Source organism: Alternaria rosae (genome assembly GCF_020736505.1).
Source record: "Alternaria rosae strain MPI-PUGE-AT-0040 chromosome Unknown BKA58scaffold_12, whole genome shotgun sequence".
NCBI lineage: Eukaryota > Fungi > Ascomycota > Dothideomycetes > Pleosporales > Pleosporaceae > Alternaria > Alternaria rosae.
The window spans coordinates 103187-127641 of NW_025763581.1; the positions used below are offsets into that span (position 1 = coordinate 103187).

General features: G+C 51.8%; 10 protein-coding genes across 10 annotated transcripts; 3 read left to right on the top strand and 7 right to left on the bottom strand.

Annotated features, from left to right (window-relative positions):
• Positions 1 to 3045: 3045 nt before the first annotated feature.
• BKA58DRAFT_393798 (glycoside hydrolase) lies at positions 3046 to 5190 on the bottom strand. The gene has a single exon (XM_046171124.1). It carries the CDS (start codon positions 4945 to 4947, stop codon positions 3238 to 3240), a length of 1710 nt encoding a protein of 569 aa, XP_046020432.1. The 5' UTR covers positions 4948 to 5190; the 3' UTR covers positions 3046 to 3237.
• A 118-nt stretch (positions 5191 to 5308) lies between these two features.
• BKA58DRAFT_444389 (uncharacterized protein) lies at positions 5309 to 5562 on the top strand (the record flags this gene model as incomplete). The annotated part of the gene is made up of 2 exons (XM_046174061.1): positions 5309 to 5322; positions 5373 to 5562. The coding sequence occupies 2 exons, from the start codon at positions 5309 to 5311 to the stop codon at positions 5560 to 5562; spliced, it is 204 nt and encodes a 67-aa protein (XP_046020433.1).
• Positions 5563 to 6564: 1002 nt separating this feature from the next.
• Positions 6565 to 8775, top strand: BKA58DRAFT_444390 (heterokaryon incompatibility protein-domain-containing protein; the record flags this gene model as incomplete). The annotated part of the gene is made up of 1 exon (XM_046174062.1): positions 6565 to 8775. The coding sequence occupies one exon, from the start codon at positions 6565 to 6567 to the stop codon at positions 8773 to 8775; it is 2211 nt and encodes a 736-aa protein (XP_046020434.1).
• Positions 8776 to 8887: 112 nt separating this feature from the next.
• On the bottom strand, positions 8888 to 12649 carry BKA58DRAFT_473300 (uncharacterized protein; the record flags this gene model as incomplete). The annotated part of the gene is made up of 1 exon (XM_046175312.1): positions 8888 to 12649. One exon carries the CDS (start codon positions 12647 to 12649, stop codon positions 8888 to 8890), a length of 3762 nt encoding a protein of 1253 aa, XP_046020435.1.
• Positions 12650 to 13079: 430 nt separating this feature from the next.
• Positions 13080 to 14152, bottom strand: BKA58DRAFT_393802 (uncharacterized protein). The gene is made up of 3 exons (XM_046171125.1): positions 13949 to 14152; positions 13540 to 13881; positions 13080 to 13480 (listed from the first exon to the last, which is right to left on the bottom strand). Exons 2-3 carry the CDS (start codon positions 13878 to 13880, stop codon positions 13120 to 13122), a joined length of 702 nt encoding a protein of 233 aa, XP_046020436.1. The 5' UTR covers position 13881; positions 13949 to 14152; the 3' UTR covers positions 13080 to 13119.
• Positions 14153 to 14700: 548 nt separating this feature from the next.
• BKA58DRAFT_393804 (uncharacterized protein) lies at positions 14701 to 16406 on the bottom strand. The gene is made up of 2 exons (XM_046171126.1): positions 15060 to 16406; positions 14701 to 14972 (listed from the first exon to the last, which is right to left on the bottom strand). The coding sequence occupies exons 1-2, from the start codon at positions 16194 to 16196 to the stop codon at positions 14865 to 14867; spliced, it is 1245 nt and encodes a 414-aa protein (XP_046020437.1). The 5' UTR covers positions 16197 to 16406; the 3' UTR covers positions 14701 to 14864.
• On the bottom strand, positions 16407 to 18623 carry BKA58DRAFT_369515 (uncharacterized protein). The gene is made up of 4 exons (XM_046168967.1): positions 18273 to 18623; positions 17954 to 18224; positions 17426 to 17908; positions 16407 to 17381 (listed from the first exon to the last, which is right to left on the bottom strand). The coding sequence occupies exons 1-4, from the start codon at positions 18449 to 18451 to the stop codon at positions 16764 to 16766; spliced, it is 1551 nt and encodes a 516-aa protein (XP_046020438.1). The 5' UTR covers positions 18452 to 18623; the 3' UTR covers positions 16407 to 16763.
• Positions 18624 to 18672: 49 nt separating this feature from the next.
• BKA58DRAFT_414821 (bifunctional dihydrofolate reductase-thymidylate synthase) lies at positions 18673 to 19725 on the top strand (the record flags this gene model as incomplete). The annotated part of the gene is made up of 1 exon (XM_046172511.1): positions 18673 to 19725. One exon carries the CDS (start codon positions 18673 to 18675, stop codon positions 19723 to 19725), a length of 1053 nt encoding a protein of 350 aa, XP_046020439.1.
• A 233-nt stretch (positions 19726 to 19958) lies between these two features.
• On the bottom strand, positions 19959 to 21280 carry BKA58DRAFT_325119 (uncharacterized protein; the record flags this gene model as incomplete). Its single annotated transcript, XM_046167992.1, has 2 exons — positions 19959 to 21166; positions 21220 to 21280. Coding segments are annotated over 2 exons (1269 nt in total), but the record flags the coding sequence as incomplete, so codon positions are not given.
• A 1089-nt stretch (positions 21281 to 22369) lies between these two features.
• On the bottom strand, positions 22370 to 24404 carry BKA58DRAFT_432456 (kinase-like domain-containing protein; the record flags this gene model as incomplete). Its single annotated transcript, XM_046173131.1, has 4 exons — positions 22370 to 23091; positions 23134 to 23482; positions 23546 to 24171; positions 24226 to 24404. 4 exons carry the CDS (start codon positions 24402 to 24404, stop codon positions 22503 to 22505), a joined length of 1743 nt encoding a protein of 580 aa, XP_046020441.1. The 3' UTR covers positions 22370 to 22502.
• Between the last annotated feature and the right edge of the window lie 51 nt (positions 24405 to 24455).

Genomic DNA, 24455 nt, shown 5'->3' on the forward strand with positions numbered 1-24455 from the left:
TCAGCTCCATAGTGAAGTTTGAGAAGATATATGATGGCACATTCTCAGCGACCATGATCTGATTATCATATAGCAACTTTTCGGTCAGCGATCGCCGCGTCAATAGTAAGCTCACCACGCAGGCCTACAACTCACTGCTCACTACTATTTCGTACAGCCCCATCACCCGTCTGTACTACACAATTAATCTCCTGAATTGGGTTCGGATACAAACAACACGACTCCAATCGCCAGCCATGGGTTGCATGTCGAGCAAACTCGCTGGATCGAAGCACGATCAAGACGGATATGCACCCAGATCAGCGAAGCCTCAAGGCCCTCCCTACATACTTTCCGATGGGACTCACCCCAAAAACACATCCGGTAGGATGTACTACAGTGGCTATGGCGGCGATGGCGGTGGAGGTGGCGGAGACGGTGGTGGCGGAGGTGGTTGATAACGACAACGGCAACGAAGGGCACGATGCTTCCATGTTTGTTTGATCTATTTACTGTCTTGTGTTCGCTTCTCTCTTTCTCACAGGTAGCTAAGCCGTACGGATGTGCTTGTAATGGATCAGCTGCAACTACAACTACGACTTTCGCCCTGCACAGCCACCGTCTCACATCATATCAGGCCCAATACAACCAAATTATGAATACTTCTCGGGATTTTCTCCTCAATTTTTTCTTCGTCTTCCTAGATTTTGCATAATTCGTCAGTTTTTCTTCAGCCATTCTCCTCCCAGATATTACTGCCATCATCACTTCGCCGTCCTCCAGCCATCTGAGCTTCACACGCAAAACGCTCGAACCACATACACACGTTCACATATTCACAGCATCCCTTTGGGCTAGAAAATACCAAGGCATGGGCTCCTATCTAGCAAAAGTAAATCGCGAAGTCGAACGCATGCAAGACGAAGCGAACCATACATCAGCAGTGTATGCTGCCCGCAGATACAAAAGAGCCGACGAGTACAGAGAGCGTGCTAGGGCATACGGGGGCTACAATGGTGAGTATGGAGGCCACAACAGTAAATATTGTGGTCATGGTAGTGCTCCCCCAGCTTATAGCATGGGTGGCGCATGCAGTGGGGGAGACAGCGGGTTCAGCGGTGGAGGAGGAATGTCCAGTGGAGGAGGCGGAGGTGGGTGGAGTGACTAGTCAGACTTGAACACTGAGGAGCTGTACATATTAGGATGAACGAACTTCGAATGCGCGCAGCGAGGACGCTGGTGCTGGCAGACCTATTATAATGTTATCATTCAAAGCTGCAAATGCCACTTCGTAACACACTCACATTGTATACTTCACTGCGCTTCCTTCCATTGTTCATGTATAGGACTTGGATAAAGCTACTTACTTCTTTATCACTCGAAATATTCGCCTCTCGTATATATTCATACAAGTTTCCCGATTTCTGCAGTCAAAAAGTATCTGCGAGAGGGAAAGTCTGTAATTTCTATATCCAGTGAAAGCTCCACACCTTTCGCCCAAAATTCCTCCATGGGTTGTTCATCCTCCAAAGCAATCCCCAAACCAGCCACTAAAGTAATTACTGCGAAGCCACCGACCCCTTCCCCCACGTCCACCAAGCCAGAAGGAAAGACTCAGCCTGGATATTTGGCATCGCGCAATAATTCCGCCCCTCCGTTCATTACAGCACCATCTACTCCTGTTCTGATGAAAGGCCCTTTAGCAAGCCAGTATGGGTATTACGATACGGGGTTCACTTGGATCAGCACGCGGGATAAGATGATGGAATGATGGATGCGCTCAGCAGGGTGTGGAAATGACAAGATGCGAAACCGAATACAATAAGTGCTATATGAACTAGAGAATTGGCTGAAAGTCTTCTGTGATGTAGTTTAGCCCTAGAAACTGAATCATCTGTCTCCATAACAATTTCTCAAAGCATCGTCTTGCTGATTGCAGATGTGAAGTTGTGAAGCGATTCTTCACTAATCACAGCGGATTCACTCCTCATCTTTACTTTGTCTCGGTTCGCAAAACCCTGTTGCGCACATATATATCTACTTCCCCAATACTAACCATCATTCAGAAGATAGACTTCCAAGCTCCATCATCAATCATGGGTTGCACATCTTCCAAAGCCGCAGAACCTCTCTCTGCCCCTCAGCCCATCGAGACGAACACCACTGCTCATCTTACTGCCCCAACTGCCAACGAATCTAACAACATCGTCAATACCACGCAGGCACAGTCTTCTCGACCCACCATCCGGCGAGTTTCTCCGGACGACCTTGCCCTGACTGACGCCAAGCTTCACGATTCTCAACCTGGATCGAGCAACATACCGTACTACGAGAACAAGTTATGGCGACGAGGATAGGGTGTATGTACCGCGCTATCAATACCGACGTATGGAAGACATCAATCCAACTCTTGCCAACACCTAAATGATTCAATGCTACTCTCCGCTCGCAACTGCCACGCCTCGCCTCCACATATCCTCCTCCATGTTTCCCATCAAACGCCTATACCAACCCTTCTCCATACTTAAACACTTCCCACACTCCACATCTCACATCTTCCAACTTTCTAACACCTAAGATTATCCAAATCCTACACTATGGGCTGCATACCATCAACCCCCAAACCCACCACTAACCCCATCCCCGTACCGAACACCAAGTCCACTAACCACCCACGACCAGTCCAGAGAAGTCCAGTTTACGATCCGCCTGCGTACAAGGATGCTAGTAAGCTGATTTATAACCGCGGAAGTGGTGGTGTGTATAAGGGTGCGTCGGGGAGTGTGTATAAGATTAGTAGAGTGTCTGATGCCACAGATGTAGGGGGAGATGGAAGTGGTGATGGGGGTGGAGTTAGTCATGGGTATGGTCATGGCCATAGTGGTGGTCATAGTGATGGAGGTAGTGGTGCGCATAGTGGACATAGTGGAGGACATGATGGTGGATATGATGGTGGACATAGTGGTGGATACGGTGGCGGAGGTGGCGGCGGAGGAAGCTAAGTGTTGTGAGCGACGGGGTATGAGAAATGACGGAGATGACGAGGAGCGAAGGAATAGTACAATAGTTCTTTATTTTTGTCATTGATGCGAATCTGATTTTGGGTATCTTTGCGCCGTTACCGGTGAGCTAGCTTTGTGCTTCTCCACTATGCTTGCGATCTGTTGTAGGCCCTCAGAGCCTCTCTGGTCGATTTGTTGCCCTATCTTCTGACGAGTGTTGTCTCCTCTTCTTTCAAGTGTACCATGACGGCCCCGCTCACCGCATCATACGAAACGGATGCCCCTCAGTGCTAAACACCCAGCTATCCAAACTCGCAATCTCCACGTCCGAAAACGTAAGCCAAAGATACTTCAACGTTTCCGCAGCCCAAAAGCTTTCTTGCATATCCACCCATTTATCCTTGCCCTTCGACTGTGTATCGTACACATCAGCAAGTTGTGCGTAGCCGAACGGCGCTTTGCAATGCTTTTCCATAGCCGAGAAAGCTTCCCATGCCCATTCACGGTAACGCTTTTCGCCCGTTATGCGCCATGCGTAGAACAAGCTTTCTACATACTCAGGCCGGCCTTTGTATGCTGGTTCTAGTGCCCAGATACCGCTAGCCATCGCTTCTCGCTCTTGACGGGCGGTCTCGGGGATAAAGAGCGGATCGTCGTATCCGAATTTGGGTATCCACGCCCATGTTTCTGGACCGATCTTGGTGGGTGTGGAGGTATACGAGTGGCGGCAGCCTTCGAGGAGCGCGAGCGCAAAGGTACGGAGGTAGGGCTCGTCGTAGAGTCTAGATGCGAGGAGGATGGTACCGGGTGCGAAGCAGGCGAGATGTCCTTGTTGATTTTCATAATCTTTGTTGTATCGCCCGATGTAGAGGTGCTGCATGTAGTGATCGGGCGCTGGTGCGGAGCGGGAACTGAGGTGTTCGCGTAATGAGTACGCCGCATCTGTGAAGCGATGTTTGTATGTGCCCATGTGAGGGTCTGTCGGCGGTGCTAAGAGCGTCATCTTGACTAGGTACTCGTAGTATGAATCGTGTCCACCATCCCAGTGCCTCTGGCGGCCCACTGGCTCTCCTGTCATGATGTCGACAGGCGCGTCAACCATGCCCGCCCACGGTGTCTTCCACTTCGACCACACAAGTGGTGCCCACGCATTCGTCGAGTTCTGCGTGTATACCAAGTCGCCAGTCAATCTGGTCAAGACGCGGTTCTCGAGGATCGAAGAGCCGGTTCGCGCAGGGCCAATGGCGGGGTGTTGGTCGTAGCCGTGTTTTGTTGGGTCGTCGCTGAAGACGAAGGAGGGATCCGGCTCGCCCTGCTCTGTGTCAAAGTCGACACGAGGCCATGGCATGCCTGTAGGGGTATCGTATGCTGGAGCGAGCTTCCCCGCTAGGGTGACGGCATGTTCAAGTACAAGATCGCGTGCCTCTTCGCTCAGTACGTCTTCCGGGATGAGCCCGGCGTCGTACATATCCACAATAGACACAAGCCCACCCAAATATCGTATCGTGGTCTCGAAAGGGTCGACGAGGTCCTTCGCTTCGGTGAAGTCGATCGCGAGTATATGCTCGAGAGAATGCGCCAGCTCGTCCCATAACCCCATGAGTGCCAGTGTGCTTGCCGAGTCCACGATGAAAGCTCCCCACCCATTTCTAGATGACGAGTTGCCTCCTGACACAGGCAAGATGTCATCGCAGCCCCAGGCGCTTTCCCTGTACTTCCAAAATGTATATTTCATGGCATCCCGCACGCTCTTTGCCCGTGCCTCGTCCGCCTTGCCCGTTCCATTCCAATCCGCATGTTGTATTTGTGCGCCGAACTTCGGTATGTCCCTGTCTCGAACAGTCGGGTTCTGGAACTCTTTGATGAGGAGGTACAGTGTAATGACGATGATGGCTGCGAGGAGCTTAAACGACGACTCGGGATTCCGCTCGAATTTCGACTTGCCCCAGCGGCGGAAGCCGGGCATAGTTAAAGAGTGGTAGAAGCCTTATGGTGCTGGCGGAGGCGCTCAAGAGGCGGGTGGTAATAGCGCGCACATCTGCCCAGGTGTTCTCAGGGTGCGGAGCTGGTGCGGAGGTGCGGCGATCGATGTTCAAGGTTCCAAGCTATTACAGCATGCTTGGCTCGAAATGGATTTCTATTGTGTGGGGAAGAACAGGGCGATTCTCAATGGAATTGAATGAATGTACGAGATGAGTTTACACATGTGAGCGCTGACGTCGTGTCGCCCTCGAGTCCGAGAGTTGCTCCAGGCTTGGCGCTGAGCCCTCTGCGTCGTCATCGCGAACTTTGCGACACCAACGCGTTTGCACATCCTCATCTTCGACATGGCTGTCTGGCAGTACGTGCACACGCTGCGTATGTACGTTCCCACCACTAACATTGAGATAGATGGTTCAAGAACATACCGCCCAAGACGCGCATGATCATTGGCGTGGGCGTCATGGCGTACGCGGGCGCTGGCCTCTACATATCCGACAAGGCTGAGGAGAAATTTGGTCTTACCCCAACCGAGAAAGATCGAGAGCAACTCCAAGATGTGATACCCAAAATCTCAACTATCGAGAAGCGCACAACTTGAATCACCACATCCCATCCTCCGTAATATACATTACCTCCTAGGTGACACCACAGACAAAGTACGGATAACCGGCCTTTCGAGTTTTCACCACAGCGAGACGGATTCTGACAATTCTTAGGCGCATACACAACCTCGATCCCACCCACCGCTTTGGGATGCCTATTCGGGTGATGGGGCAAAGAAGCATCCTACTGCAACTGAAGATACCACAACAGCTATCGTCCATTATCGAGATACTGAATCATGATGGCGTCGTCTCGCGAGGCGATGCTCGGGAAAGCATGACGTCTACCTACCCGAACTTCCTTCAGCCTTCGTTAATTCAGAGAATAGTAATTGACCACTAGGTTTTGTTACTGGAGATTTTCACAACAAATATGGGAGCTATGCAAGCGGCGAGGTTCAACGTTTCAACCCGGCGTAGAGTTGAGCAAAATGACCGCTATACCAAACTTACGTGCATGCGTCACAAGATAATCTTGGCGCTTACTTAAACTGCCCCGTCAATTCGACAACGCAGCCTGATTGTGTTCATTGCCACTTAAGTATCGCTTCGATTGACGTCGATATGCCACGCTGACCATGCCCGAACTAATGGACCCTTCACCGTCGTCTGCGCATGAGACGAGAGGGCGAAAACGCCACCGCGCAGATTCGCCATGCAATCACTGTCGACCAACATCGGCGCGATGCTCCCCAGCCCCCAATGATTCTGAAGGTCGATGTACCAACTGCATTGAGCTGGAGAGGGAGTGCGACCGGGGAGAGGCTCGAAAGAGAGCGACGAAGGCAATAGAACAAACTTCAGACACTTGTGAACGATGCCTCAAGGAAGTCAGGGCAGGCCTAGCCCCGAATATTACAACGCCCTGTGTCGATTGCAATGCGGCTTTGCGGAACGATGATACTCAGGACATTTTCACTACTGCTACCAACTTTGCTGCTGCAGGATACACCAACACAAGGCAACCTCAAACCAGCACCCGAGAAGCGCATCTCACAATGAAGGAAGCGCTCCTGGACCAAGCGGATGACTGTACGTCACCTGGTGAATATTCAGACAATGAGAGAACGCGGTCACAGTCGCCAGCTCACAGTTTCTATCATGATGACTCGCCGGCTCCAAAGCCGGTCCTGGCCCACCCTCGTGGTCGGGATTTCACGCCGCAATTCCCTCTCGCTAACGCAAACACCACCTTTTCTGAAGAAGTCTTTCCAGATCCCGTATACACGACAGGCTGTGCAACTTACAAATACACACCACTCTGTGATAACGAGATTCGGCTTCTCCGAATCACACCTGATCTTTTCGACGGTCCCTTGCAGTGCTCCTTGAAAGTCGTTTCTATGGAGAAAATCACAGCAAAAGTACACGAATTCCAGGCACTTTCGTATGCGTGGGGCAACGATGCGCCCTCGTACAACGTCCTGCTGAGTGATCTTCCAAAAGTATCCGATGGATCTTCTACAGCGCCAACGCAACACCTGACGTATCCCATCCGCAAGAATCTTTATCAGGCGCTAAAACATATCCGTCTCACAGACGATTATCTATGGCTTTGGGTGGACTATCTGTGCATTGAGCAGACAAATCAGGAGGAAAAGAGTCAGCAAATTCCAAAAATGCCATCCATCTACTCCAGTGCATGGAATGTAATCGCGTGGCTTGGGGTTGACGATATGTCAGGAAACGTTGAGGAAGCTGTTCGCCTGATACCAAGTATTCTCAATCTCAAGAAGCTCGACCTTGACCTACGAGGAGAACTGCAGGTTAAAGATATCTTCTGCTATCACTCTTGGATCGCTTTCGGCCAAATTCTGCAGCGGCCTTGGTTCAGGCGTAGGTGGGTAATCCAGGAAGTCGCCTGTGCAAGAAGACTGTCTGTTCGCATTGCAGATAAGATCCTGAGCTGGTTAGATTTCGCAGACGCAGTGGATTTGTATTCGGACCATTTCGAGCAGATGCGAGCCCGTCATCGTAACTCGGGATTCTACAAGGAAGGCCGCTCTCAATTCGATGATATTCACATTTCAGAGGCGGTGGAGCTCATGCGATTTTCGCGAATCGTGTTTCAAAGGTCCCCCGATTCGACAATTGCTTCGAAACTAATGCCTCTAGAGTCTCTGGTGCTTACAGCTTCGTTCTTTGCAGTATCAGAAGTCCGAGACACTGTCTACGCTTTATTGTACCTTGCCAATGACATGCACGACGTCATTGACACTTCATCTGAGTCTCGAAGTCAATTCATTCTTACTCCAGATTACTCCAAGCATCCGATTGATATATTCAAGGAATTTGTCCGCTATAGCATCGCGAAATCCAACTCTCTTGACGTGCTCTACCGGCGATGGGCTAGTTGGACTATGTCGACTGCTCGGAACCCATCTCACGAAAGGAGACTTCCCAGTTGGATTGGATTAGCATTGACTGGTGCCGATGGTTCCTCCTCTGGAAGTCGGATTTGCACCGACAGTTTTCTTGGGCCAGTGGGCTCTTCGGAATATCACGCATCTCATGGTGTTAATTTCCAAGGACAATTGGTACGATCAACAAATGACGACGTCATACAGATCGATGGCATGCTGTTAGGCACAGTAACGACGATATCGTTCGCTCATGTGCCCGGAGGAACCATCAAAGCCGACTGGCTAAGAATGCTTGGCTGGCGCGGAACTCTAGACGAAGGCATCGGAGATCAGCTCTGGAGAACACTTGTTGCGAATCGCGACCCGGATTCAAGAGTAGCCCCTACCTGGTACCGACGCGCATGTGCCTTGGCACTTACACAGCTTGATGGCTTCGGCAACCTCAATCTGAAAGACCTACTAGCTGATGCCTCGCAGCCAGGCACATTGGTTAGTTACCTCAAACGCGTACAGGAAGCAACTGATCGTCGGTATCTCTTCCGCTGTGAACGTTCCGACATGAACGTGAGCCCTATATCAGTTCAGAACAAGACATCAGAGGCTGTTGTAGGGCTAGGACCAAAACGCATGTATCATCACGAAAAGAACTTGGTTTGCATCCTGTATGGTTCCTCAGTACCGGTGATCGTCAGAGTGATCAATGACAAGAGATCGAAAACCGACAACACTTATCACGTCAAGCTCGTCGGACCTTGTTATGCACATGGGTATATGGAAGGGGAGATATTCGCAGGGATGAGCCAGATGGAAATCAAGAGTAGGACGATAAGGTTCAGTATCCATTGAACTTTGCTTTGATACCTCAACATATGAGCTCTTATCATATCTCCTCTTACGCAATAACACGATGAATAGACAACCCGCTCTATTTCTCACCTGGCTCTTTCACTCGCATCTCTTATTTCCATTCCTTCGGCCACTTATCCTTGTCATTACTATAATCCGGCAGATCCACCCTCTTTGCCTCCTCTCCTTCTCCAATCGTTCTCGTTTGTGGAAATAACTGCTCTTCGCAAAATGTTTCTAGACCCTGCTCGTTCTTTCTGGAGTACTTGTCCCAGGTGTCAAATCTTCCCAATCTCCTCCATAGCCTGATCTCTTTCACGCTCTCAGTAGTCAAAGGGTTCTCGGCAGCCCAAGTCTGAAATGTCTTCTTGTAAATGCGCTCGAGGTAAATGCGTGTGTAATGTGCCTTCGAATCTCTCAACTTCCCCCCAATATCGTCAAGCAGTGGTTTTCTCAAGCCAGACGGAAGTTCCTTGACCCAAAGGACGAGATCAGACTCTGCCATATCGCGGAACTCTGGGGCTTCGCCCTTACGCCTCTTCTTTGCCCGTGCAGCTGCATCTGCCTCGGCACGCTTCCGTTTGGCACCTGGAGTAGCGGCTTTACCTATTAGTTGTGTTGTTGCGCCGTCGCTTTCGAAGTCCTCGAGGCTCTCAAGGTTGTCGTCAGAGAGATCTTCATACTCTTTTCTGCCGCCTTGGCCTTGGCCGTTGCCATCTCCGCTGTCTTTCTTAGCATTGATCAACGTCTCTATTAATTCCTCATGTTCTTTTTCGAACCACGCCATGTAGAAATCGGGATAGTACAAAATTCCACTCTTTAATGCGCCCTCACTACCAAACTCTTTGACGGTATCTCTCAGCGCGCCAGCCACATCGTCGTCTGCCATGTTATCGTCCAATAGAGGGTGTTTCTCTCGCCAAATGCGCCTGTGCTGTGGGGGTATCGCATTGAAACCACCGAAAAGATGTTGAAGAACAGCTTTTTGTGGCCACTCATCCATGTCCTTGATACGAGCAGCCATTTTGGGCGGAAAAGTTTTGATCCACTCCTGGCGTCGTGCTTTTATGGGATACGTGAAGTCTGGGGGATACATTTCAAGCAGGTCTCCAAGTATCTCCGCATCGTGGAGCTTTGGCTGATTTGAAGACCTTGGAGGATTTGGAGACCTCGGAAGATTTGAAGATCTTGGAGGATTTGTAGGTCCGGGAGATCCTTGGGACCCACTAGAAGTTTGTCGTCCTTGAGGTGTTCCTGTAGCGGTCGACGCAGGCTCGCTAGAGGCCTTCTCATACTTCTCCTTCATTCGCTCCAAGATCTCTTCCGATGTGGGTCGGATGACCAGCCTGCCATCTTTCGTGGGAAAGATGTCACGTTTGGGGGTTTGATCCTCGTGACCTAGCGTAAAGACATTGATATCACGTATCCAGATAACAGCACGTTCTTTCTCATCTTTGAACTTGCCACCGTTTCTTACGAAGAGAATGGCTCTGTACGTGTAGTCGTTCGATAGCTCACCAATCCGCGGGTCCTCTCGAATTTCTTTTTTCACATGCTTCATGAGCATAGCGTGGTCGATTGTGGCCCACTGGATAGTTTTCGGATCTGGTTGCGCAACATTAGATGCATTGTCAGGGTCGGACGAAGGCTGGCCTGCGTTTGAAGCATTACCTCCATAAACTTCATCGCTTCGTCTCTTCCTCTTCTGCCCATGCGCCTCTCGATGCTCACGTGGCGGCCAATGCAGTGGACTCTCTGCCAGATACGGCAGCTTCTCCATCGCATCACCCTGGTAATAGTACCATGTCAACCACCATCTCGCGACCTCCCGGTTTTGCTTCCCAGCTTCTAACATTTGAGGATCGTTCGCGCGCCACTTATCGACATCCCTGTCCGTCATGTCTGTGAAATCGCCAACGAAAAGGCGATACAGAAGTCCACGGGCGATAGTGTACCTAGTGACACGTGCGGCATCTTGTATGACCCTCTTCGCAGTAGGATGCAAGTTCTTGACCCAGATGTCTACGCTTGCGTCGGAAAAAGAAGCGAACAATGGCAGAGCTAGGTCTAAGTAAGTCTGGTCTAGACGTTCTGCGATAGTTTCAGATGTCCAGTTTTGAGAGCGTTCTGGAAATGTGAAAGCATGCGCATCTTTCAGGTAATCTCGGAGAACCGCCGCGTTTTCGCCTTTGAAGCTACCTTTGAATATGCTGTGGAGCACCGCTCTGGATGTTTGAAGAGCAAGGCTTCTATGGTCGTCAACCTTGAGGAGGTCGTCTTCATATGTTGTGTACCACGGCTCCTCACTGTCCATCTTCAGTTGGTCGAATGCGGGTAGGTTATCTTTGCTGAAGCCTTGAGGGAACTTGTATTCTGGATTCTTCGTAAGAACTCCACGCTTCCCTCGTTGGAAGTTGCGCTGAAGGTCAGTCTGGCCCTGTTTGAACGCAACTACGGCATCTTCCAGACGTTTCCTGGAGTATGGCTCGCCTTCTTGTAAATACACCTGGTAGTCGGCACGCGAGACTCCTTCATGCTCGTCTGGCCAGCCATCGTCACCGTCGTCACTTCCGTCATCATCATTGTCTGGTCCCTTTCTTGAGCTTCTGCTGCCATCTGGTCCAGGCGAGGCCCTCCGACTCGGATTCAAGGATGCGACCGCATCGCATAGTTGACCAGTACTAGGAAGGCCTAGGATCTGCACAATGCGCGCACTCATTTTGTACGGTAAGTCATCCGCACCCAGTCTCTTATCAGCCTCTTTGCAAATAATCTCCTGCATATCCCTACGTGTTTGAAGCGAGTTGAACGCCATTTTTTGTGAATGTCTCCTCCTATATCTCGAACTGAACGCACTGTAAAGTCCGCCCGGATCGGTGAGGAACTTCTCGTTATCGAGTATGTATTTGAGCATGGAGTATACCCATGGGCCACATGCCGAGTGTTCATCACCTCCATAGCTGTTATTCTTAGTATCGTGAGGGACGTGTTTGAGTGTGGCTGCCGTGAACCCTCCACGCTCTAGATCCATAACCTTGTCGTATCCGCAGAGAATCTTTCCAGCAACCCACGCCGGTCCTTGTCGAACCATTTTATGTATATACCAGTGCTTGTTAGCTTTCTTTCTTACGTCGACATGGCCGTCTAGCCATCGGGCATCGTTTCTTTCCTTATCGATCACCATGAACCCCCAATGCGTGCCGCTGCGAGATTGCATCTCTTCCTCTTCCTCTTCCTCTTCCTTATTTCTCGCATCTCCACCTTCTCCATCTATAACACTCGCATATTGCCCTGGTATGGGTTCTTCTGTGACTCTCCGCTCTTGTTCTACGGCTTGTTTGTTCCTCTTAGCCTCCCTGGCTTCGGCTCTCGCGGCTTTGACACGTTCCACTTCCTGTGGACTAGCCATACCGTTCGTTACTGGAATCACAATCCATCGGACGTCTTTTCGCGTCATCGTATTATAAGACTCCATCGATCGGTCAAGAGTTTTGAACTTTTCTTTATTGGTCAGACACAGGCCAACGCCAGCCAGTATAGTCGCGGCACCTGCTGGCATAATGAGTATATCGCGCCGCTTCTTTTCAACCAGTGCCAAGAGTACTGTAGCCAAGTCCAGCTGATTGTCCCACAACCAACTATTATCAGCGTCCGTGTTCCTGGTTGCAAGAATGTTGACAAACTCCCTCATCGTGACTGCCAGAGAATTCCCTAGATGAGGGTAGTCGAGATATATTCGGTCCATCCATCTGCTGATCACATATTCGTTGGTTTCTCGCACGGGTGCGACTGGTGCTGCGGGTACCGCAGGAGCTGGGGCACCTTCGCCATTATCGTTGCTGGCCAGCGGGCCCTGTTCGCCGTCTGTGGACATGGCAGTCTCGCTATGATCATTCGCTGAGGTATAAAGTAAGATATATTGCTAAGGCTTTGGACGTTCACGAACACGGGTTGCGCTCGAAGAGGATATGTAGCATCTTCCTCGAGTTCTTTGAACAAAGCCTAAGATGCTTGAAAAAAGAAAATGGGATGCGACGAACAAAGACACCAAGGTAAATGACAATGCCCTTTGTCGAGTATCGGACGACACCATCATTATCCGAGTCTCTTTCACGTCCGTTTTGAGATGGCAGGGTGGTTAGCGACGATATGGAATAAGGCGAATTAGAAGTGGCAGTGAACGTCGTAAATCGTCAACAACGTAACTAGCGAATTATGTGGTCTATCTCGAGGAGCGTCAGCTATAAGACCAGATTGACAGCGGGTGTACAGTGATACCCGAAAAAAATGGTAAATGTCGGTCCATGCTGCCGGTACACCTCATAGCACCTTTGTCACGCCCGTTTACCTCCATTGTCTTGCCGGCTCTAGCGACACAACACCTCCTTCCCTGAGCAGATTCGCCGGATCCGTGAACGGGTTTGCATGGGCCTCTGGGTCCTCCTCCTCCGCCTGTGATCTCGCAGTCTTGGGTTGCTGACCACCTGTGCCGTCAGTGCCATCTATGAATGTAATGCCGAATTTGTTCATCGGGATGGGGGTAGCGTGTTCACCGAGGCCAGAAGAAGGGAAGTCGCGAAGATTTTGCTGAGCGGGGGTTAGGGAAGAGGAGCCGCTGAGATCGTGCAGTCTCATCGACTGTTGCGCGTCGGTCTTTCGGTTGATGTACGCCGCGGCGAGGGCGAAGCCGAAGTATATGACCATGCTGTTACTGATTAGCTCATTGCTTAGGGCACTCCTTTCATGCCGCATGGTGAGACGTACCAAACAGCGCCCAACATCCCCAAAACCTCACAACCCCGTTCAATCCCCTTTGCCCATCTACTCCACCTATCCAACGTATACATCGTCCTATCGTACTGCCAGCACGTATCCACACTTTGACTGATATCACTACTGGACATACTGTGATCGATCCTGCTATTGGGGAAAGTGTTCATCCAAACAGTGCTCAAAGCGACCAGGATGAAGTAGACAACGAAGCAAGTAGACCAGAACATGCCTGCACGATTGGAGATGCGCCCAGATCGGTAGTGGCTCCGAAGGAGGAGGAGGAGATCGATGACTAGGAGGAGAGGGTTGAAGATGAGGGTCGCTACGATCATGCTATGAGGATATTGGTTAGTATCACTACAACAGTAGAACAGCATAGCATATAGGTAAGAAAACTCACAAAATACCCCCCCTCTCCACACCACTCAAATACTCAGGCCCCACCAATCCCTCATCTGGATTATCATACCCAATATCCACTCCATGCCAGAACTTCTCCCGATCCACATTCGCATACAGCACCGGCAACGTCTTCACCACCTTATTCAACACATACCCATCGGTATCCCCGTATAGCCCAAACTTGCTGAAATCATAGTTGTTACTAGCACTCACACTCCAGCATTGGACTTCACTTTGGGGGGAAACGAGCAAGCGATGTGCCATGGCGATGCACAAACCGAGTTGCGCGGCGGCGAAGAGGATGGAGAGGAAGAGCAGGATGTCGGTTGCGAGGCCGGTGCGGGAGGGCCAGCGGGTGGAGCGGGAGTGGGTGAAGAGAGTGAGGCAGGAGCGGGCTTCTTGGAGGTAGGTTGTGCGGGGGCGCGTCATGGTGGTGTTGCTAGAGATGAGAGGTTTGTAGTCTGGTGTCGTTTTTTCTTGGAGGATGACTGCAATACCTATCTGAAAGTTGACAGGAGGAGACAGAAGGTGAACAGAACAGGATTTATCCATCCCTCAATCTCTCAGGGTCTGTGGTGTTGTCATCTGGTAGCGGTGCAGTGAGTACCGTGGGTGCGACGCCGGAAGCGAGGGGGAGCCATGATACTATCTTCAAATGTGAGGACATGGGCTCATCGCATCTCTAAATAGAAGCTGCGACGATTGCGCTACCGATAAACCACGTGGAGGGAACGAGGAAAGGGCAACCGGTCGGAAAGGTATCAACTTGAATTGGCAGCTACATAGAAACATTGATCGGGCTCGGGGCTTCGCAGGGGTGTGTACATGCTTGCGTAAAGCAAAAGGACAAAAAGGGCTCATGACAGGGTAACAAGGAGATTAAGATCGTAATCAAAAGAGGTATTGCAAGTTGTTTACATGCGGCTGCGATAGGGCCTGGGGACAGCCGGCTGGAAGAGCCTATCCGGCAGCCTGTTTCCATACTGATCGAAGCGGTAGTCCTCCTTTTGTTCAATCCACATCTGCCCAGCAAGTTAGACTTGTGCTAACAGCTAGAGCTTGCTACCGTAGGGGCGGGGCGGGTAGCCAGCAGTGTTGTAACCACTCACCTCGCGGTCGGCGTAGTTCCTGTCCAACGGCACTGGTTGTGGATTTAGTATTTCTTCGTCGCCAAAGCCCGCGTCTCCTTGGAACCTACGCGAATAGTGCGCTGCACCAATGGGTTGCGGGGCGCCGTATTCGGCATACGCAGGGGCTCGAGGGCCGTACTGACCTGGGCGTTGGGCGCGCGCATTGCTCTGCATCCAGGAGTCGCGCTCTGGGAGGCGGTCCTCGTAAGATTCAGGGCGGCGTCCGAGGGGCTCGGGGAAGCGCGGGTTGTAGTTGCCTTGCGTCTCGATGGGGTACTGAGAGCGGTAGTGGTCTTCCTGCTGGTAGCGCTCGTCGTAGTGGGTCTCGTAGCGGCCGTCACGACCTTGTTGCTCGAAGTGGGCGTCGTAACGGGGAGCAGGGCCGCGATCGTCAAAGTGCTGGGGTCCACGCTGGTGCTCGTCAATGTACACGTCGCGACGCTCCTCGTAGTGAGCTGGGGGCTGACGGTCGCGCTCAACCCAAACATCGCGGTGCTCTTCTACGTGTCGCGGCGGCGCGCCATCACGCTCGACCCAGACATCCCTCTCGATGTGCGTCGTGTGGGTGGGCTGGGCCTGAGGCTGGGGAGGCTCCTGATGGATGTCGATGTCAATGTGCGTCTCCTTGGTGGTCGACTTGGGCTTCTTGGGCTCCTCGACAGGCTCCAGAGCAGTCAGGTAGCCGATGACCTCGCTGAGACTGGAATGCGCGATGGCGAGCTCCTTCTCCCGGTTCTCCAGCTTCTCCTTCTCGCTGAGCAGCCAGTAGACGCGGTGCCGCATGCCGATGCGGCGGCCGTCCTCGACATCGCCAGCGACGCGTTCCGTGTGCGGCGTGATGTTCTCAAGGGCGCCGCGCACGTCGCGCATGCATCCATAGACCCACTTTGACTTTTCCGGGTTGGCCTCGAGGATGTCGTGGATCTCGCGGATGGACAGAAGACGTCGCACTTCATCAAGGTCGGATCGGACGCGGCCAATGATGCGCACGTAGACGGCGTTGGATGGGCCGACGTCGCGGACACGCTTGGCCTTGGTGAGGAACTCGGCGAGCTTGTAGGCACCTCCAAGGGCGCCGGCGGCAGCACCGAGCGTGAGGATCTCTCCTTTAACCATGACGGGCGGTGAGGTGATAGCTGTCAGGAGCTACCGGCAAGGTGAGGGTGAATGATCAATTGAGTGAAAGGGTGCCTGCGTCTCTGCCTGTACCTGGCGCGAGCATCCCGCGCAGGTTCAACCGGCGTGGAAAGTGGGGATAGACGCTTTGGTGAGGTGTGAAGAGAGCAGAGTTGTTGTCGCTCAGCTACTCAGGGCAGCATTGACAGGGGCCCAAGGTGTTTAGTGTTATTCGGGGGCTGGGTGCTAGCCACATGGAGGCGCTCTAGCCTGCAGCTCGTCACTCCTCGCGACCAACCCGAGGTCTGAACTCCCCCAGAGCTCCACCCACGAACATGTGGCTTCCATCGCTTGCAACCGACGAGCTGATCGTGTTCATCGGGGAGATCCAAAGCGGTGAGGACACACGCTGACCTCACCCAAAAAGAGCGTAATATCTGTGGTAAACAACATCTCCACGTCTTGTTTACTCCGATCTGATACGCGCCTGGATCATCCCAGCTCGCCATGTCAGCTCCACTCGACAACGCACCGACCTGCCTGAAACTTGACACTCAAAACCTTGCTTTATTTACCGTATTTCGCAATGAACGCGCGAACTTTGGGATCGCCCAAACTCAATTCATTGCCCTCTGCATCCAGCAGCTCCCGGTCCTTGTTCTCCAGCTCCATCTCCATCGCCTTCAACTGCTCGTCCAGTTCCGGATTTGTCAAGCTAGCCTGGTGGAATGGTGCGTGCTTATATAGCGCACTCAAGATCGCCCTCAGTTCGGTGTCTGCTTTGCTTGTTCGTTCGGCAATTACATCATGAGCCGACGTCGCGGTGGATTCGTAGTGGCTCTGCAGCTTCTTGTTTCGCTCGAGTTGAGCTTGTTGCAAGACATCCTGCAGGCTTTCAATCTTGTCTTGACTGAACGATATGCCTGCATAACGAAGCGCATCTTGCAATGTTGTCGGAAGATCGAGCGCTGATGTAGGCTTGAGCTTGACCATGGGTGTAAAGGCCGACGTGTCAGACCTCATGCGCTTCAATACCGGCGTTCCCACCGGTGGGTGTGTCTCCGGTATACGCTTCGCTGCTGCTGCTTGGACGTGTACGAGTGCTTGTTGAAACTCGTCAGTGTCCCTCGTGCCAGTGGTGACTATGCTGAGACGTTTGCCCATATACTCGAGGGTTGAGAGCACCTGACCTGTTAGCAATGATCCAATGACATTCAGATGTTACTCACATAGTTGAGCCACGCCGTTCGTGCCTGTGTTCTGTCCCTATCCTTGCGTTCCTTCATCTCAGTCATCGGCTTGCGTATCTCGTGCTCGACGACCATTTCAGCAACTGATGCGATCTCGGAGTGGAGCTCTTCAAGCTCAGCCTGCAGAGCGGCCTTTCTCTCTTTGAGGTCATCCTCTGCTTCTGCAACACCATTTTGGGAATCGCCTGATGCGTTGGTGAGGAACACAGTGTCGACGCGAGCTTTGATCTCCGCCGCGCGGAAAGAGATAATGGCCTTGCACCACTGCTCCATCGACTTCTCATCCTCGCTGACTTCAGGTTCCGTGACAATCTGTGATACTAGCTTAGGAAGTCGGCTGAGAATCTGGTCGTCTGACGCAAAGCGCTCTAACAAGTAACCTTTCAGTGTTGACTTTTCAGAATCAATTTCTCGTTGGGCGTCGGTCATCTGCTCCGTGACCGATGCGACAACATCATCAACCTACTCAAGTTAGCGAAGAACCATTTATGGCGGTCTGAGACTAACAGAGACGTCTAGTCGAGTCTTTTCCTGTCCCTCCTTCCTTCTTCGCTCGTTCCTTGCATGCTCGACATCCAAGTTGGGCCTATCGAGAGCTTTAAGCTTCATCAACGCATCTTTCTGACTCTCCAAAACTCTGCACTGCTCCTCAATTGCAGTAGTAGAGATTTTTAGTGATTCAATCGCTGCAGCAATTTCGTGGTCCAATACAGGTCGGATGGGCTCCCCCTCGCTTTCATATTGGTGCAAGAGACCCTTCTTCTTCAAAGTCTGGTAGCTAGAACCTCAATTAGCAAAGACCAGGGTAATTGAGTTCTTTACTCACAGCTCTAGCTCTTCTTTGCTCAGTAGCGTATCCTCGTGTAGATACTCGTCGACCCACACCGCAGCTTCGTGCTTTGTATCCGCATCCTCAAAACCCAGAAGAATGTTGTCGAGATCTACCTTGAGCCCTCGCTCTTCCACAACATTCAGCAGGTGGTGAGCTGCTTGTTCTTCCTCCATACTACTCACGTAACAAAGAGTGTTCTTGCGGTGTGGGTGTTTTGTTGCAGATGCGAAAGCAGTTAGGTCAGCGGCATTCGATACGGCACGCCATACGAGCCACTCGCGCAGTCGCGGTTCACGGCACCCTTCGTGCCCTCCCAACGCGCTCGCGACTTAAACTTCGACTCCGACTCACGCCCCCCCCAAACCAAACTTCAACTCCCCAAACAGACTACACAATGCCTCCCACTGCTCTCGAACCCGTTATTACCCCCGAACCCGCCAAAGAGACCGCCAAACAAACCTCCATCCAACCCACCCCACTACCCACTACCGCCATGCCGTCCAGCAACCCCACCCACGAAGAACACCAATACCTCTCCCTGATCCGCGACATAATTCAAAATGGCGAGCACCGCCCCGACCGGACCGGCACCGGCACCCTCGCTGTGCCCTTTCCACCCCAAATGAAATTCTCACTATCGCGCCCATCCAGCGACCCAACGCAGCCACCCACTCCCATCCTCCCCCTCCTCACCACAAAACGCGTCTTCCTCCGCGCCGTAATAGGCGAACTCCTCTGGTTCGTCGCCGGCAGCACCCACAGCAAATCCCTCTCAGACGCCGGCATAAAGATCTGGGACGGAAACGGCAGTCGCACCTACCTCGACAGCGTCGGTCTGTCCCACTACGAAGAAGGCGAACTTGGCCCCGTCTACGGTTTCCAATGGCGGCATTTCGGCGCAGAATACAAGGGACATGCGGAAGACTACACAGGCCAAGGCGTCGACCAACTCGCCGAAATCATCGATAAGCTCAAGAATAAACCGTATGATAGACGGATTATTTTGAGTGCGTGGAATCCGGCGGATATCAAGAAAATGGCGCTTCCGCCTTGTCACATGTTTGCGCAGTTCTACGTTAGCTTTCCAGGACATAAGCAAGGAGAGGAGAGACCAAGAGGCGTGTTGCATAGTCTGCTGTACCAGCGGTCTTGCGATATGGGTCTTGGTGTCCCGTTTAATATCGCGAGTTATGCGTTGCTTACGCATATGCTGGCGCATGTGTGTGATCTGACGCCGGGCACTTTTACGCATACAATGGGGGATGCGCATGTTTATCTCGATCATGTGGAGGCGCTCAAGGTGCAGTTGGAGCGGGAGCCGAGGGACTTCCCGGAACTGAAAATAAATAGGGAGATTGGGGGCAGTATAGATGGGTGGAAGGCGGAGGAGTTCGAGGTGCTGGGGTATAAACCGCATGCAAGTATTGCGATGAAGATGAGTGTTTAGGATATATATGATGTATGATGAATGTAAGAGTACGTCTCCGTTACCTGCTTTACAATGGTACTGCACGTTTGCGCGGCTGTTATACACACGAAAGTATGCAGACACGCTATGAACGCTACAAAATCAACATAGATACATTCTATGCATGAGAAAGAGGGACATAACAACCAGCCAATCTACTTCATCTCCAAAAGCCCCCATTCATCCCCACCACCACCACTACCATCCCCCTCTCACGAAGGCATCTCCTGCGGCTCACTCTTCGGCACATAGTTGTGCGCATACTTCGTACTAGCCGGCAGCTCATTTCTCGCACCTGAATCCAGCGCTTCCGCTTCCACATACTGCGGCGGCACAGCACCGTACGAGCTCTCACTAGACGGATTCTTCTCCCCCTGAGCCATCTTCGCTGCCTTTCTCCTGCGCCACCAGAAAATCGCGAAGCCAATCAGAGCGAGACCCACGAGTCCACCGATTACAGGGCCTGCTATCCATGCTTTGCTGGGAGAGGAGGCGGGTTCCGAGTCATCGTTGGCAGCTCCAGGTGCAGAGGAAGAAGACGAAGAAGGGATTTCCGCGTCGAGCAAGACGGCGTAGGTAGCACCAGGCTGGTCGCTAATCACACTCGTAGTGTTCTGAAGATAGCAGTTTTTGAATCCGCCTTTCAATGTCGAGTCGAAGAGTATGGCTTTACAACCTACGTCCTCCTCGGCGCAAGCATCCATACATGCGGTGATGTTTTGCGTGTGCAGACTCGTAATATTAGTCCCCGGATTCAATCTCCCACAGTGAACCTCAAAGCCCTTGGCATCCGCTGTGCCCGCCGCCACTGTATACGATTCCCGCTCTGGACATTTCGTGTCGACTTGGTCGATTTGCGTCATGACTGCGGAGTGGAAGAGGATGGGCCCAGCACCCACGTCTAGGCTATCTGTGTATCCGGAGTCGTCGCCAGTCTTGGGTATGCAGTTGGCGAAACCGATTTCCATGGTGGGATTCCACGACACAGCGGTGCAGAGCGGTTGCTGATCGACGCATATTTGCATGCATTCGTCGAGGGATTCGGCGTGGTAGAACCATTCATACACATCGGAAAGATGCGGGTAGCCATCAAAACTGGCGGCATTTGCCTTGATCATGTTGCCGCAGTGCGTGGTGTATTGCATACCGTGGACACCGGGGAGAGTGTTGGTGGAAAGATCCTCATGCGGACATGTTTCGTCGAAGCCTTCCATTTCGCTCCTCTCGACGAGGGCGGTGAAGCGGCGGGGATTTGGTTCGAGGAGTCCGACGGTCGCGCTGCTGTTCTTCATGTAGCAGACGTTGTCGGGTTCGACCCAGAGTACGCCGAAGCATCCTTCGCCGACGCCCCAGTACCGTGAGCAATGTTCTATACAATCTGCGAAGCTGTCTAGTTGAATTGCTTCGCTTGTCGCGTCTGCTGATTGTTAGTTTTGATTTCTCTTGCGGGATGTCGCGAGATCTGTTGCTCACCATTATCAAGTATGTATTGATCGCAGTATGTGGTGTAGTTGGCGCCGTTCAGTGTCGTAAAAGGGCTGCCGCATTGGGCATTACTGTATTGCCGTGCCTCGAGGGCGTGACCCTGTACATATTCTGCTAGACCTACTCTTGTATCAGTAAGCGTTTTGTCTGCTACCACATCATCCCCACACTTGCAGACATACTTGTAGGTGAAGCAAACGTCGTAGTCGCCAGCACCAGCGTTAATGTACTCCACATCGTCACGTCTAGCATGCTAAAATATCCCACAGTCGAAGATCCGTCCTTGTACGACATTATGAAAGGTGACAACGAGAGATCCGGGGATCGTGAGTGTATGATACCAGGTTAATCCAAGCTGTACCGTTCCGGTACGTTGCCAAGGAGCACTCATGGGGCGAAGTACAGCGGTTATTGAAATTGCAGTCGAGGCCAGACGGCTAATTCCTAGGTAAGACATTGCAGCTCATGTTAGAGGTGGGATCCGACCAAGCCTGCGACATGGCTTGAGGCCGCAGCATAAGGATGCATCCCGATTCGTTGGTCTGTGGAGATCCGCAAGGATAATGAGTGGTGTGGACGAATTTGAAAGCCTCATGCTTGGCCAATGCATTGTTAGGCGCGCTACGATGGGCAGCGCATTTGTGGTGTTTAGGGTCGTTGACCCACTTTAAGGTACGAACGTACAAATGAGGGCTGGCTTCGTCGACGAACTGAAGCTGAGGCAGTGCCCTTTGCAAAGAACAACACCTGCTAGCAAGGCGTTGTTGAATAATTTGTGCCTAATAGAGCAACGCATTAAGCCAGAGAGGTGCACAACGATCTCAGGGAACGGGATCTAGGAAATAAAAAGAGGAGGGTAGGGAAGGAACAACTCTACGCGCCCGCACGCGGGACGAGACTAAAGGATTCAGCCATGCTTACGCTCATCACCCATGTGTTGTCCCTGCTGGCTGTTGCTTCGAGCAGCGGCTTAATGTCGTTACTGTACGTTGAGACTCCTTCAATATTTCCTGACGACATTTCGGGCTTGTCAAAACATCGTGAGAACCCGACGGCGGGTCGACGGTTGTCCCGACTTGAGAGGGCCTTCCAAATCAAGCTCTGAAGGATCTCGGTAAGCAAAAAACCTTGGCAGGGCGTAACAAGGCTGAGCGCCTGGATCATGCTATTTCCGCCTTGCAGGATCCCACAAGGGTGCGGCACATATTCGCCGTGATCATGCTGCGAAGCGCATGCCGCTGTGTCAGGTTGTCTATTTTAGTGTTGACTGCTTATGAATACTGCTCTTCATCAAAATCATCAAAGATCCAATGCTCTTCGAGCCTCGCTCGTTCCTCCTCTGACTCAGCTGCAGCAAGCGCATCAGCCTTGAGCTTTCGTTCACGTTGTCTAGTCTCTTCGTACTGCTCTACGGGTACCCAGCCCTCAAGACCGACGCCAACAACATCCCTACAAGCCTGGAGCTGCTCATCTGCCTCTATCTGCGCAGTATGCAGACGCTTACACTCAGCCACCTCGTCTTCTGTGAAAGATATCGGACAAGAAACCTTCGAATCACCTCTTGCGCTTGATTCCGGGGCGGTAATGCGCGACCAGTTTTCCATTGGATAAATCAGGTCCGCTTTCAGTGTCACATTATCGCCTTCCCAGGGTTCACTCGCGTGACCAAAGAGTTTTCGCCTTACGATGCTGAAGTCGTGGGCTAGGGCGTTGTAATGATCCGAGTTTAGCTGTGCAGTCTTTGCAATATAGTAGTAATGCAGTTGACGCCGTCGTAGGAGCACGGCCTGCTCGAATTGTTCCCTCTCGCTTAAGTCGTCAAAATTGGGTGGTAATTCGGGCACTTCAAGTGATTCTGAACTGGCGTCACCGTAATTCTAGAGGCTATTTGGGATACCGCACTACAGGAAGAGCGGGAGTATTGCGCAGTGTTGCCAGTCAATTAGACTAGTGATCTCAAGTTTATCCGAGACGATTATATTGTTTGGTTGCGGATCGGGATGTCGTAGTGTCGGTCGGGCAAGAGCTTCGTTGTCATGCGGGATGAGATAAGGCGCAATTTGTAGGTATTTCTCCAGGCTGGCAACATGATCCAAGGGCGATTGCTTTTCATAGTTGTAAATCTCTCGCCGCACACGTTGGAAGGGGTGAAGCGGTCGGCCAAACTTGGTCAAATATGCGATTTCTTTCTTGGCCCCGGCTACAAGTGCCGATGTTGGATCTGTAGCTTTGGAATAGCTAATTGAGATGGCTTACAGCAGATGGTCAACAGAAACGTGAATCTGGCTGTGTAAATGGAAGAGCTAGCACGTACGTGGTCCGCGATAAATATGGAGATCGCCCCGTTTCCCATACCACATGCTGAGCCTTGTGTCAGGACCAATGCAAAAGTCGCCATCGCGGGCAGATTTGGCGATAGGACCCTCGAATTTATCGAATCCAGCTGGCAAGTCCGTGGTGTAATACAGACTACCACTTGCTGGAAACTCAAGAGCAAACAGATGAGACTCCAGTTCCACGAATTTAGTGACAACGGCAATTCTAGCCTTTCCAGACAGGTCAAACCATATGTCACCCAAGTTCGTGCCCCGGATAGACTCCATGAAGATGTATTCGGTGCCAGCAGCGTTCTCTGATGTAGCTGAGTAGCTGTAGATCTTGGGGACAGGTATGCCGTGTAAACGGAGCAAGTCCATCGTCGCGACTTCGCTGGCTACGACTAGGTGCTTCGGCTCTGTAACGGGATAAAGGATTCTTCCAACAAACTGGAAGCCGTCACGCATAGTGATTAGAAAGGTTCGATTGAATCCCCCTTCAGCTAATTTTTCGAAGGAAGTCACGTCTTCTACGTTCTGATTGATAGCTGCGGCCGCCAAGCGCTTGAGCTCCGATACATCAAAGACACGTCTTCGTTCAGAGTGCTTCAAGGCATCGTTCCAGCTTCAGTCCATAGTTAGCAATGAGCGTTGTTTTTAGTAGAAGGGTTTGACAAACATCCATCGCCCTGATGTATATTCAAATAGCTTGGCAGGTTCGTCCCTCGAGCAGTGAGCCAGATATCGAGTCGATTTTGAGCAGAAACTCCCGGCGGTTGGGGATTGTACCGTCCGGGGGGAAAGACGACAGAATCGGTCTGTGGATAGCCGGATACTTGAGTTGCGGTAAAATGCCATGGCACAATCGCGCAGTGGAGTGGCGTAGCGCAAGGGAAGGGATTTAGTCGT